The 13,842-nt window shown below is 52.3% G+C and overlaps 1 protein-coding gene across 1 annotated transcript in view; it reads right to left on the reverse strand.

The window, feature by feature from the left end:
- Positions 1–13,842, reverse strand: part of EFCAB6 (EF-hand calcium binding domain 6) — a 232,641-nt gene that overhangs the window by 57,549 nt on the left and 161,250 nt on the right. Inside the window, exon 22 of the mRNA XM_068971554.1 lies at positions 9,189–9,307. Within this exon, the coding sequence (XP_068827655.1) occupies positions 9,189–9,307 (119 nt within the window). The remainder of the gene's footprint in view (positions 1–9,188; positions 9,308–13,842) is intronic.

The following is a 13,842-nucleotide window of genomic DNA, read 5'->3' on the forward strand; positions in this document are numbered from 1 at the left end:
TCTTTATGGTACAACTCTCACATCTGTACATGGCTACTGGGAAAACCATAGCTTTGACTAGATGGACCTTTGTTAGCAAAGTAATGTGTCTGCTTTTTAATATGTTGTCTAGGTTGGTCATAGCTTTTCTTCCAAGGAGCAAGCATCTTTTAATTTCATGGCTGCAGTCACCATTTGCAGTGATTTTGGACCCCAAGAAAATAAAGTCTATCACTGTTTCCATTGTTTACCCATCTATTTGCCATGAAGTGATGGGACCAGATGCCATGATCTTCGTTTTCTGAATGTTGGGTTTTAAGCCAACTTTTTCACTCTCCTCTTTCACTTTCATCAGGAGGCTCTTTAGTTCTTCACTTTCTGCCATAAGTGTGGTATCATCTGCGTATCTGAGGTTATTGATATTTCTCCCAGCAATTTTGCTTCTAGCTTGTGCTTCATCCAGCCCAGCATTTCTCATGATATACTCTGCATATAAGTTAAACAAGCAGGGTAACAATATACAGCCATGACGTACTCCTTTCCCGATTTGAAACCAGTCTGTTGTTCCATGTCTAGTTCTAACTGTTGCTTCTTGACCTGCATACAGATTTCTCAGGAGGCAGATAAGGTGGTCTGGCATTCCCATCTCTTTAAGAGTTTTCCACAGTGTGCTGTAATCCACACAATCAAAGTCTTTGGCATAGTGGCATCTGTTATTTGTACAGCCTTAGGGCTTGCAACCCTCACAAAATACCATTCTACCTTCATTCGATGAATTTTCTAAAATAGAACGAAGTGGCCCACCCACCAGAGGAGGCCCACGGGGGGCTCTGATTCCTGGGCTTGTGTGTGCATGTTTAGTCACCCAGTCTGCCCGACTCTTTGAGACCCCATGGACTGCAGCCCACCAGGCTCCTCTGTCCATGCGATTTCCCAGGCAAGAACACTGGAGTGGGTTGCCATTTCTTACTACAGATCTTCCCAACCCAGGGATTGACATGTGTGTCTTGCATTGACAGGCGGATCTTTACCACTAGTGCCCCCAGGAAGCCTTACCTGGCTTTCTATTCCAGGTGGCAGGAAGGGCTGGTGCCGCTAGCAAATGGCTCCCCATACTGCTGGTGACTAGGCAGCTGCGAAGGGGGCGTCTAGGTCTCCATCAGGGCACCTGGGAGGGGGAGGGGCTGCCATTTCTCAAGCTCCGAGGTGACCCCTGGGCCGTGGTCCTACCCTGAGCTGCATCACATCTCTGCCAGCCCCATGCCACCAGATGCAGCTGTGACTCACTCTAGAAAGACAACCCTGGAAGAAAGCTCCCCGACGGCGCCCCACCCCAGGGGGAGGGCCCCTGAGAGAAGGTGCACAGACGACCGGCCCAGCAAGAAAGCCCCGGCCAGCAGGGCACGCGTCTGGAGCCTCTCTTTCTCTGGTCCTAAGGTCAAAGGACTGTATCTCCGCCGCCCCGGGGCCCTCCAGGCCGTGATGAGGACCGGGGGCAGGTGTGCTTGGGGAACTGGGACCAGGGCCACCCGAAGTCTCAAGCATGCCCTGCCTCCACGTCCCCCGCTCCAGTCCGAATCTCCCCTCCTGGCTCGATGGGAAGCTTCCTGAGGAGAAACGTGCCTTGTTTTACCTTGATGGGCAAACTCACAGCTTCCAGCAACCCACCCTGCAAATGCTTCCTTATCAATACCTGGTCACTGAGCAAGTGAACATGAAGCGTGCGTGTCCCTAAGGAAGGCCTGCCGTCCCTGCGGGGGACACTCGCGGGATTCCCAGCCACAAACTCTAAATCGTGACACTTGGACTGAATGAAAAGACACTTCTTAATCACTTCATTGATAAAGATCATACACAGTCTCTCCGCATCTCCAAGGAACAGAAGACCAGATTGCACAACTGCAACTAGAATATTGTTATGCATGTGAATAATAAGACAGTTAATTCAGCTTACATAACCTCACCCTTCATTACATAATCCTTTGTGTCACATTAAAAAAAAAAATCAACTTGGTTATAAAGGTTGAATTTTAAAATGGTTCGGCAACAGATGCACCAGGAAAAATGTGCATATAAAGCAGAGGGCCCATAAAAACTCACATTTGCATGTGGCAATGGCCACTAATTTATGACATAATCAGATTACTGCCTGTCTGTTGCACACACAGCCGTTCGGTTGTACACACGGCGTGAATACATTCACATCGATCTCTGGGCTGAGAAAGTCTTACTCGTTCAGGCTCGGTTTAGCACTTGATTCTTACATAAATGACAGAAGAACCTTCCAACACCACTGACCCCAGATTCAGAGCATCTGGTGTGAGCCCCACGGACGACCCAGGCTGGCAGCAGAGGGAGACGCGGTCCTGGGCAGCTCGGACATGTGGGTCCTCTCCGGGAACGTCCATGGCGAGGGCAGCGTGACTGCTCAGAGAGCTGCCCTGCAGAACGCGAAGTGTCCGGCTGCCTGAGGGTTGGTGCCCAGTGGGCACATTCACCCAGGCTGGTGGGGGGGCACAGACCAGATACCATCTGCCTCGGCCCCACCCAGGGCCACAGTCTGGCCGTTAGGCACCCCGGTAAGTGGCCGTTTGGCCTCGGATGCAGCCACGCCAGAGAAGGGAGACCCACTCCTTCTGGGACTGCCCAGCATTCCTGGTTCCAGAGAATGTCAGCTGCTAGAACACCCTTCGTGAAGGGCGAGGGGCCTGCCAGGTTAGTCCTCGCCAAGCTGAGCCCCCTTTAATGTCCAGCTCTTCTAACTAGACTCCTGGCATCAGCACGTCCCATTCAACCTTCTCTTTTTTATTTCCTTTCTTTTTAAACAAGTTTTATTTATTTATTTTAATTTTTTGGCCACACTCTGTGGCATGTGGGATCTTAGTTCCCCCATCAGGGATGGAACTGCACTCTCTGTATTGGAAGGTGGGGTCTTAACCCCTGGACCACCAGGGAAGTCCCAGTCCTTCCTTTCCTGAACTCTTCCTTCAGCCTTTCCAAATCCTTTCCCATCCCGGGGCTCTCCAGTCCAGCACAGCCCCTGGTAGGTTCTCTTGGCAGAGCCTAGGGAGACAACCCAAAGCTTCACATGAATCACACGTGTTCATGTGAGCCGATGCACAGGACACAGGGATTCTGTAATAGTTTTCGCTTTTCATCTTGGAATGCTAATGTACAGCGTATCTACCCAAACAAGAAATGTGCATAAATTGGGCATCACCTCCAGAACATTCTACCAGGTCTGCGTGACCAGCTGGTTGTACACAACAGACCTCTATAGTCAAATTTCCCAGGCTGCTGGCTGTCCTGCTTGAGTCATCTGTGTGTTTTTGTAACACACCAGCTTCGTAGTTTCCTGGCAAAGTTGGTTTTAGGTCCAAAATAACAGAAATCTACCCAAGGAAACTAGGCTACAGAAGGGGCTCAGAACACTGAGCCCCCAGAAGGGAATGTCCCCTGGAGCCCTGGTCCTGGGGCTCCCTGTCCCCTCGGGCTCTGCTGACACAGGCAGCACCCTCCCCCTTCTGGGGGCCTTCCACTCCCGCCCCCCCAGCTCTGGGCCACTCCGCTAGCTGGGATGCCCTCTCCCCGCTCTGGTTAATGACTGCTTATTTGGGAATTAGGGTCAGGCATCGCACACCGAGGGTCCCTCCCGGAACACCCACAGCCCAGGCTGCCTGGCTTCTCTCTCCTGGCATGCGGATGCTGTCTTCCTGGCTGAGTCATGGGCAAGGGGCTGCCTTCATCTCTGAAACCCCTGAATCTGGCACTGGGCCTGCAATCTCGAAAGTTTCAGGAAATTCCTGCTCAATGATCACCTCAGATGAAGGAATGAGCGAATGCACATTCATCCTGTAATTTATTCTCAGCCATCTCTCTGAAACCAAACGTGTTGGTCCTGAAATCCTGGGCTGAAAGATCCTATCGCTTCACTTAGGAGGTTTCCTTTCACTAGGGCCTCCTCCAGGTTTGAGAGCTGTGTATCTTTAACCCTCGGTGAGCCAGGCTTGCTTAACACGCACCTGCCCCACTCTGTCCGCCCCAAGAGGTCAGCGGGGGCCACAGCCCACCCATCCCTCGGCCATGGCTGGGGGCAGAGGTGAGTCACTCTGGGCTGACCTGCTTCACTCTGCAGACCCCCGGGGACCCTGCTGAGGAATGAAGCCACCTCTGGAAGCCAGATCCCGAATCACCAGTTGGAAGAGAAGAGTCCAGAAGAGCTGCTAGACATGCTGGACTTCGGGTGAATAAGAACCAAAACATCCACGTGCCAAGTCACTGAGATCTGGGGGTTAATGCATTAATTTACTTCTGCGGTGTCGATGAGACCTTCCGGACGCCTCAAAGCTCTAATAGAGTGCAGGTGCTTCGCCTAAGTGCTGAGTGAGCGGCGGGGGGTGACAATTATTTTGTCTATATTCTCCATGTTTTCTAATTCTGTGTTTTCAAAAGAGCTGAATGTTATTTTCTTGATCACTTCCAGCTACCCAGTTTTGGGGGTGGGCTTTCTTATTCTCACCAGTAGACCCCGGGAGCTGGCAGAAAGTGTCACACTGGCCCCAGCTGCTCCCACCTTGCTTGGGGTCCCCGTCACTCACGCTGGGTGGAAGAATGCCCCCCCCCCTTGTGTGAGCAGCTGCGGGAGGCTCAGTGGCAGGGGGACCCTGGGCAGCCCGGTGCTGGCTGCCCCCTTGCCAGGCCACACCTTCTGCTTCGTGCAGCAGGCAGGCGGGGAGGCGCAGGGAGGAGACCGGGGTGAGTAGTGTCGGCAAACACTGAACCGTGGAGAGGAGCAGGCCAGTGGAGGGAGGAGCGGGAGGGCGAGCACGGTGAGCCGAGGTCACAGAAATGCCCAGAAAATGGATGAGAAACCACACCACCGAGTTTGTCATGCCTGCTGAGTGGGGCGCAGCTGCTTTCTTGCTGTTATCTTTTCCTTTTCCTTATGCTTTTTTGAAATTCAAAAATGCTTGCTCCTTGGAAGAAAAGCTATGACCAACCTAGACAGCATATTAAAAAGCAGAGACATTACTTTGTCAACAAAGATCCATCTAGTCAAGGCTATGGTTTTTCCATTGGTCATGTATGGATGTGAGAGTTGGGCCATAAAGAAAGCTGAGCACCGAAGAACTGATGCTTTTGAACTGTGGTGTTGGAGAAGACTCTTGAGAGTCCCTTGGACTGCAAGGAGATCCAACCAGTCCACCCTAAAGGAAATCAGTCCTGAATATTCAAATTCATTGGAAGGACTAATGCTGAAGCTGAAACTCCAATACTTTGGCCACCTGATGCTAAGAACTGACTCACTGAAAAAGACCCTGATGCTGGGAAAGATTAAAGGCAGGAGGAGCAGGGGACGACAGAGGATGAGATGGTTGTGTGGCATCACCAACTCAATGGACATGAGTCTGAGTAAGCTCTGGGAGTTGGCGATGGACAGGGAGGCCTGGCATGCTGCAGTCCAAGGGGTTGCAGAGTCGGACACTACTGAGCAACTGAACTGACTGATGCTTTTCTGGATTTTCCAAGTCTTCTAAAATGAGTGTGCATTAATATTGCTATCAGAAGGTAATTTCAAATCTGTGATCTTTTTGCTACTAATTTTTATGCTTATCTTTGCGAAGTAAAGATTTTATGCTTATCTTTGCCTCATTATACTGTTTGGTCACATGGCCATGCCATCCATGGGATAGCTGACTGAAGCTCAGCGAAGGTGAGCCACTGGTCCAAGGTCACACAGCTCACCCTGGGCTCCAGGGGACAAGAAACAGCCCTGCTCAGAGCACAGCCCTCAGCTGTGGGCTACTCAGCCACCTCAGGGTGGCCTCCTGATTTCTGCCCAAGCTCATCAGACAAGTCCAAGGAACGTCTGATCTCATCACTCAGCCTCTCTTTCCAGCTGCCACTGCTGTTTAGTCACTAAGCCATGTCCGACTTTTTGTGATCCCATGGACTAGAGCCCTCCAGGCAGGAACACTGGAATGGGTTGCCATTTCTTTCTCCAGGGGATCTTCCCAACCCAGGGATCAAACTGTACTCTCCTGCCTTGTAGGTGGATTCTTTACTGCTGAGCCACCAGGGAAGCCCCTTTCTAGGCTGCTAAAGGCTAACTCTGTCACACCTATCACTTCCTTCCCAGTCCTCCAGGCCCCCACCCAGGGAAGTTTACCCCGTCTTCTCACTTAGAACCCCAAGACAGCCCCAAATTCACCTCTGTGCCTCCCTTGCCTCTCTGGCAATTCATCCTCCTCCCTGTGGCCAGACTGATCTTTCTAGACTGTGGAAACCTGCCTCGATCTGTCCCTACTAAACACTTGGCTTTCAGAACAAAGTCCCCACCTTGTCCTTCCCTTCACAATGTGGTTCAGCTGATGTGTGGGGCCCCCCAGGTGACCCCGCAGTCCTGGGATGTGACCCCCCTTTGCCGCTTGGCTGCACATTCATCTGGTGGCTCTCAACCCTGTGTTTGTCCTTCTGCCTGTCTTCCCCGGGAAGCTGCTCCCGGGGAGCTGTGTCCGTCGGAGGTGGGGAGAGGCCAAGGCCAGGCTGTTCCCAGGGGGTCCTGCTCAGCCCAGCGACTGAGATTCCAGCAGATTCTGAGAGGCATCGTGGGGTGGAGGCCACTTCCTGGTCTCCAGGAAATACCTTGTCTCCCCTTTGCCCTCCAGTCCCTGGTGGGGAGCAGCCCCTTGTCTCTGGGTAACCCTCTCCTTGCTCTTCCAGCCCTAGGGGATGGACAGCAGCCTCCTGGCCTCTGAGTAACTCCACAGTCCCTTTCAGACTTCTGGTCCATCTGACATCTCTGTAATCAGTCTCTCCCTTAGGTCCTGCTCGGCTGTAAATATGAGAGCATCTTCTGTGGCCCCACCAGAACACTGTGCACACACTCCTGGGGCCCCCTCTGTCTCCATCGCCCCTTTACCCACCCACCCTGGAGGTGACTCCGCATGTGGAGACGCCATCGTGGGCTCCCCACCTCTGCTCCTCTTTCCCTTTTCCCTGGACACACGTCCAGACTGTTTCTCCCAGCCTCCCTGGCCAGGGTACAGACACATGCAGGGATTCTGGTCCACAGAGTCTGGGCAAAGTGACTGTCACGTGTCCAGGCCCGGACCTTACAAAGCTGACCAGACGGTCCTCTGTGCTCATTCCCCTTCTCTGCTGCCAGACATGTGAGATCAGGGGATGGGGTGGGGGGCGAGCTCCTGGTCCCCGAATGATTGTGGGCAGAGCCCTCCACCACCCACATTAAACTGTGACGTCCTTACCGGGGCAAGCCCCTGGGATGTCGGCCTTGTTTGTTATTGCAGCTGACCCTGACCCTGACCCTGACCCTGACCACTGGAGTTAACTTAGCAGAGCACAGCAAGGCCAGAGAAGTTAAGTAGCTGGACAGGGGCCGCACCGCTGTGAAGGGGTAGAGGCAGGGGTCATGACCACGTGGCTGCAGAGCTCTCAGCCACTCACCGTCCACGGCGGACAGCTGGCTACACAAAGGTGGACGAAGTCCTCATCTCAGTTTGCAGCACAGGGTAGACATTGTGTATTTATAGAATAGTGGAAATACACGGATGAAGAAACTTCAGCGGAAAGTAATGGTGAGAGTCTCCCTTCCATCAACAGGGAAGCCTGCCTGTCTCCCATCAGGAAGAGGGCTAGGCGTGCCCTCCTTCCACAGGGAACCCCCAGGGACACCTGACTCTCATACCCCTCATCCCTAAGGCTGGCACCCAGCCTGGGGGCTCATCCCACCCCTCCCTGATGGAGACAGCCGTCCCCTTATGCCCCACACCCCCCATCAATCTCTCCTCTGAACGGCCTCCTGACTCATCTTCCCGAAGCAAGACTTGACCCACATTCGCAGCCACTCAGACTGCATTGTTCCAGATGTCCCGTTAGGATTGCCCGAAAGCGAGGACTGCACCGGGCGATCAGCCTCGCCTTTCCTTCCTCAGCCTGGAGCCCAGGTATCGCTTGGAGAGCCCCTCGCCCATCTGCCTGCCCCATCTAGACCCTAGGAACCATTTCAGCATCACTCCTCCACACCCAGAGCGCCTCTTTTCAGCTCCCTGTCTGCTGGACCTGTCCCTCCTCTGGCACTTATAACAGGCGACGCTCACACCAGTGTTGGGGGGGGTGGTGGTGTTCGTGCCCACCAACAGCTTCCTAAATGTCAGAATGACACAGTCATCACCGCATCATCCGAAATGTCTACGTGGTGAGAGCTCCATGCGTCTGCCCGCTGCGATCCCGTCCTTTGAGTCCTCAGGTGGACCCACTCACTCAGTCTGTTAAAAGGGAAAACGGGCCGGGAGACCAAACTCACCCTGGGTTGGAACTGATCTAGAAGAAAAATAAGGGTTTTGTAAGAACTTCAAGATGCTTTTCTAAATTAAGACACAAAACAGCCCACCTAATTCTAAACTCGGCCAACATTATAGCTTTCCACTTTAAACAGATGAAATGCTGAAGAAAAACTGCATGAGCTGCGCCGTTGAGCTGGCCCCCGAGAGGACCTGCAGTACTGGGGTACGACCCTGGGGGCTGCCAGCGGCGACTAACGTTATAATGGAGGAGGAAGCAACTCAGGGACGGAGCTGGAACTCGGAAATGGACCACGTGGTGAGCGCACCTCGAAACTTAGACATCCACCCAGGGAACACTGTGATGGGGGGCCTGGTTCAGAAACAGCTTAGCCTAAAGTACATTTTTAAAAATGTAGCCAATACTAGCTCCTAGTTTCAGTTTAAGACACCCTCGGGAAACTATTCCAAGTTGCCAAAAGTTTGGTTATTTTCTTCCAACAAATTACTAATCTATAAAACACTTGTGTAGCATCGATTTCCATCTCCGGGCAATGGGGAGACTGCGTTTCCCTTAACCCACTGCAGATCTGTCCACAGAGGTAGTTGTGTTAGAGATGAGTCTTTGGGGACTGACTTCATTCTCCGAAACAGTGAAAGGATGTGCTCAAATGCGCAGTTCCTGAGAAACGCAAAACCCTCACGTCCAATATTGGTGACAAGTGTTGACCTGGTTCCTGTGTTCAAAAGGCCGGCCTGTTGGCCAAGGCTGCTTTCGGGGGTGAACAGGGCAGGTACAACCACAGAATAATATTCCTGGCCCTGCCTGACCCCCGAGTTGTGATGAAAGCCCGGTGCTGAATTTGGCAGTCAGGAAGGAAGGGACAGTCTTCAGATGCCACTCACCTCATCCAGAGCTTTTCGAACTCTCTCGGCGTGAGGGGGATGTCAAAGCCGTACAGCGCGTTCTTCACGTCCCGTCGTCGGAGGATGCCATTGCCCTCGCTGTCGGTTTCTATAAAATTCTACAGTATTACAAGACAGCGTTTAGCAACATGTAAAATGCTCTCAGAGAGTATCTGGGACAGTCTAAGACTTCCCCTTACGCACATCGCCTCCTGTTGACTTTTTTTAAGATTTCTTTTTTTTGATGGGGACTATTTTTAAAGTCTTTTATTGAATTTGTTACAATATTGCTTCTGTTTTATGTTTTGGATTTTTGGCCACAAGGCAGGCGGAATCTTAGCCCCTTCACCACGAATGGAACCCACGCCCCCTGCATTGGAAGGTGAATCTTAACCCCTGGACAACCAGGGAAGTCCCTAATTACTCTTTCGTATACGTTCCAAATAAAGTCCTCATTCTGCTCAACAAGACAACAGAGCAAAACGTCAAGTGTTACATGCTAGAACGGGCTTGTTTCCGGGTAATGAGTGGTCTTGAGCGTGTGGCTGGGATTTTTTTTCCTGAGCAACAATTTGGGTTCAAACACTGTTAGAACTAAGGGCCAACCAGAGCCCAGGAGGGGAGGTGTGGCCCACACTGTGTGAGGTTATCATCTCCACTTTTTGGAGAACTTGGCCTCCGGCGGTCAGAGGGAAAACAAGGGACATGAGACTCTCTATAGTTGTTACGATGAGGTGACATGGTACCATTTTAACACCCCCAAGGGGTGCAAAAGGTCTCTGGGGATGTGCCAGGCATTTAAAGGACCACAGACTAGGAGAGCGGGTAACACAGGGCGTTGAACACTGTCTTAAACTTTCTGAACAATAGTTCATTCCTCCTCCTTCCAACACACTGGGCGGAAGACACACTGGGTTCACTTCCCAAGCCCTCTGCAAGCACCATACTTCATGGCGAAACCGTGAAACGTTTTCTGGATGATTAAGAATCAGACAAGAATATCTCTATTTCTCTCTATTTAGCCTTGTACTGGAGGTGCAAGCCAGTGTAGTTAAGCAAGTTAAAACTGGTATAACAACAGGGCAGGGAGAAATGCAACTGTCATTATTCACAAATGACATGACTGTATATACAGGTGTACAAGGAATTCACAAATAAAGTATTATACTAAGAGAAAGTGGCAATAAATCTGGATTCTATGAAAAGTGAAAGTGAAAGTTGCTCATTCGTGTCCGACTCTCTGCAACCCAAGTGACCGCAGCCCACCAGGCTCCTCTGTCCACGGAGTTCCAGGCCAGAATACTGGAATGGGTAGCTGTTCCCTTCTCCAGGCAATCTTCCCAACCCAGGGATCAAACCCAGGTCTCCCACATTGCAGGCAGATTCTTTACCATCTGAGCTACAAGGGAAGCTCTGAGATTCTATATCAATAGGTAAAATCACTCACATTTTAATACATCACACATGGAAAATGAACTTTAAAAAAATAACATTTACAACAGCACCAAAAATAGAAAAGTCTGAGGAACAAATCTTATAAATGATTGTTAAGGTTTTTACATAAGGAAGTCTAAAACTGTTTTGAAAAACATTTTAAAAGATCAAAATAAATGGAACTACACTGTGTTCATTCATTGGAAGGCCCCATGTAGTAAAGATGTCATTTCTTGCCAAACATCCGAATAGTTTTTTTTTTTTCCTTTGTAGAATTTGACAAACTGATTAAAAAACTCTAATAAGAGAACAAGGAGGAGGGAGCTGCCTACTGGCTAATTAAGATGCATTACTGGACTTCCTGGTAGTCCAGTGGTTAGGATTCGGCGCTTCCACTGCAGGGGCCCGGGGTTCGATCTCTGGTCAGGGAACCCAAGATCCCAGCCTTGGGGAAGTAGAGGTGCCTACCTGCAGGCTGACCCTGGACCCAGGCCCACAACCACCCCCCTCCCAAAGCCCGCTCCAGCAGGCCAGCACTTCCTGGGGCCCTGCAGTCAGAAGAACTATGTTATGTCTACTTTACCACAATTTAAAACAATACCTTTATTCATTTATTTACTCCTGCCACACACCACTGAAATCTGAAAACATACAAATACTATTCATATGCGCATTTATTTTGTGATGGGTCTCTGTGGCTGCGCAGGCTCTTCTCCAGCTGCCGAGCGCAGGGGCTGCGGGACAGTCGCTGTGGGAGGGCTCCAGGGCACGAAGGCCTGGAGCAGTTGTGGAACGCGCACTCCCAGCTGCAGTTCCCGGGATCTCGAGCACAGGCTCGGTAGCTGTGGCTCACGGGCTTAGCTGCCTCATGGCAGGTGGGATCTTCCCAGATCGGGGACGAAACTCATGTCTGCTGCGTCGGCAGGCACGTTCTTTACCACTGAGCCACCAAGGAAGCCTCTGCCACAATTTTTAAAAACAGCGACAGCATGTGCAGCCGGCTGTGATCCATCCACTGCCTCACACTGAAAACTACCTGGTCTGCCCCGAGGTCTACCCTATCTGTGCTGTCCCCACTGTGCCGGTCAGCCCCGCAAACCCCCTGCCTTGGTTCAGCTTCAGGCCTGGCATTCTCACCTCCCCTGCACGCCTGTCCAACCCCTGCTCATCTTTCTACTAGTGACCTCTTCTTGGGCACCCCATTGTATGTGCACCACTGCCATTGTGATCCGTACCATTCTTTAGAGTTCTTGTTGGTGTTTACGCTACAAGTCTCTGGGCGCACAGACATGTCTTCATTTTATCTTATTTTTGGTCATTGTATCTGTAGTACCTTGCAACAAGGACTTTCCTGGTGGCTCAGACGGTAAAGTGTCTGCCTACAATGTGGGAGACCTGGGTTCGATATCTGGGTTGGGAAGATGCCCTGGAGAAGGAAATGGCAACCCACTCCAGTACTCTTGCCTGGAAAATCCCATGGATAGAGGAGCCTGGGGGGCTACAGACCACTGGGGTCGCAAAGAGTCGGATACGACTAAGCGACTTCACTGACAGGGCATAGTCAGCTCATAATAATATTTGCTGAAGAAACCAATGACCTTATTTTCCAAAAATACTTCAATAGACATGAGCATATTAAGCTGCCCCCAGAGGGGACGATGCCTCTGTGTTTCTGAGGATCCAGCGGGACGCACCCCAAGTGGTGCGTGGCAGGAATGGGGAGCCCCATGATTTAGGTGGCTCCCCAGGTGGTGCTAGTGGTCAAGAACCCCCTTGCCAATGCAGGAGAGACCTAAGAGACTCAGGTATGACCTCTGGGTCAGGAAGATCCCCTGCAGGAGGGCATAGCAGCCCACTCCAGTATTCCGCCTGGAGAATCCCATGGACAGAGGAGCCTGGTGGGCTATGTGACCCTATATATGCAGGTCAGAAGATGACCAAACCCTGAATCCTTGTTCAAGTGCAGTTTTCCTGGAGAATACACCCCTTGGGAAATTAGCAGGTGCTGTTTCGTGAATTCCCAACAGGAATGCAGCGGAAGGGAGACACCTTCACCATCTCTAAATGCTGGGGCCCGGCAGTGAAGAGCGTGGATGTGAGCGCCCATGGGAACCCGCGTGCCATCACCAGGCAGTCAAGCGGGAATACGGCGGATCTTGTTTCTGGGCTTTACTTTCTGCCAGTTTAGAATTCCGAACTAATCCATTCAGTGCAGCACTCAATATACACTGAGAGAGGGATGGGGTGGTCCACATGCTCTGGGTCATTGAGTCCTGCGGGGCCAGTGAGGGGGCCCAGAGCTCGGTTCTGGAGAAAGCGCCTCCTCCCCCCACCCCACCCCCTTCTAGGCCCCTGAAATCCCTCTTCCTCCATAATCCTCCGTGTCCCCTCCCCACTCCACTCCCACCAGGCTCAGTTCTAGGAGAGATGGAAGAGGTTTCCATGGGGGGACACTAGGGCTGCAGCCCAGAGCTCTGGGGTCCCCACGGCTCTTCCACACGTAGTTTGGGGCTGTGCCCAGCGCCAAGGATGAAGGCAGCTAAGAGAGGCCATGGAATCAAGGTGGAGTGAAAGGGCTAGGACACGGAGGAGGTCAACTGGCCGGGGGGCCGGGCCAGGAGTCAGGGGGCCTGCAGGGTGTCAGGGAGCTGAGGTGGAGGTGTTTCAGGGAGGGTGGACAGAACAAGGCAGAAGCAAGGCCTCCCCAGCCTCTGGCCACTCCCAGCAGCCCGCTCCTTTCGGCGTCTGCCGCCTTGTTAATAACCTGCCTCTGCTCCATGACTGTCCCTTCCCCTGGTCCGTGAGCTCTGCCAGGAGGGAGCAGGCACACCCCCGGGGAACTCAGTTTGTACGATGTCAAGGCGGGGTTGGAAGAAGTGGCGAAGGGTCCTAGAGGTGGCCCCACAGGGAGCAGCGCAGAGCGGACCGGAGAGGCGGCTGCTCCCGTAAGGGAAGGAGGGCAGAGCAGCCAAGAGGAGAGGCAGGCTGGGGAGAAGGGGCTGTTTTCCTGAGTTGGTCCAGCCTGAGGGAGCTTGAAGGTGGGAGAGAAGCAGGAACAGGGCGGGCACGTGGCTGACGGTGTTAGCTCTGCCCTCTCCCTGCTGGGATATGGGCCCTGTGTGCCCACCATGTGCAGTCCAGATCACGCCCTGCACTCTTCAGCCCAGGGGACTACTCTAAGGCCAGTCCGGCCTCGGTCCATGTGATTTGCTGGCCCAGG

Source organism: Capricornis sumatraensis, chromosome 4 (assembly GCF_032405125.1).
Source record: "Capricornis sumatraensis isolate serow.1 chromosome 4, serow.2, whole genome shotgun sequence".
Classification (NCBI taxonomy): domain Eukaryota; kingdom Metazoa; phylum Chordata; class Mammalia; order Artiodactyla; family Bovidae; genus Capricornis; species Capricornis sumatraensis.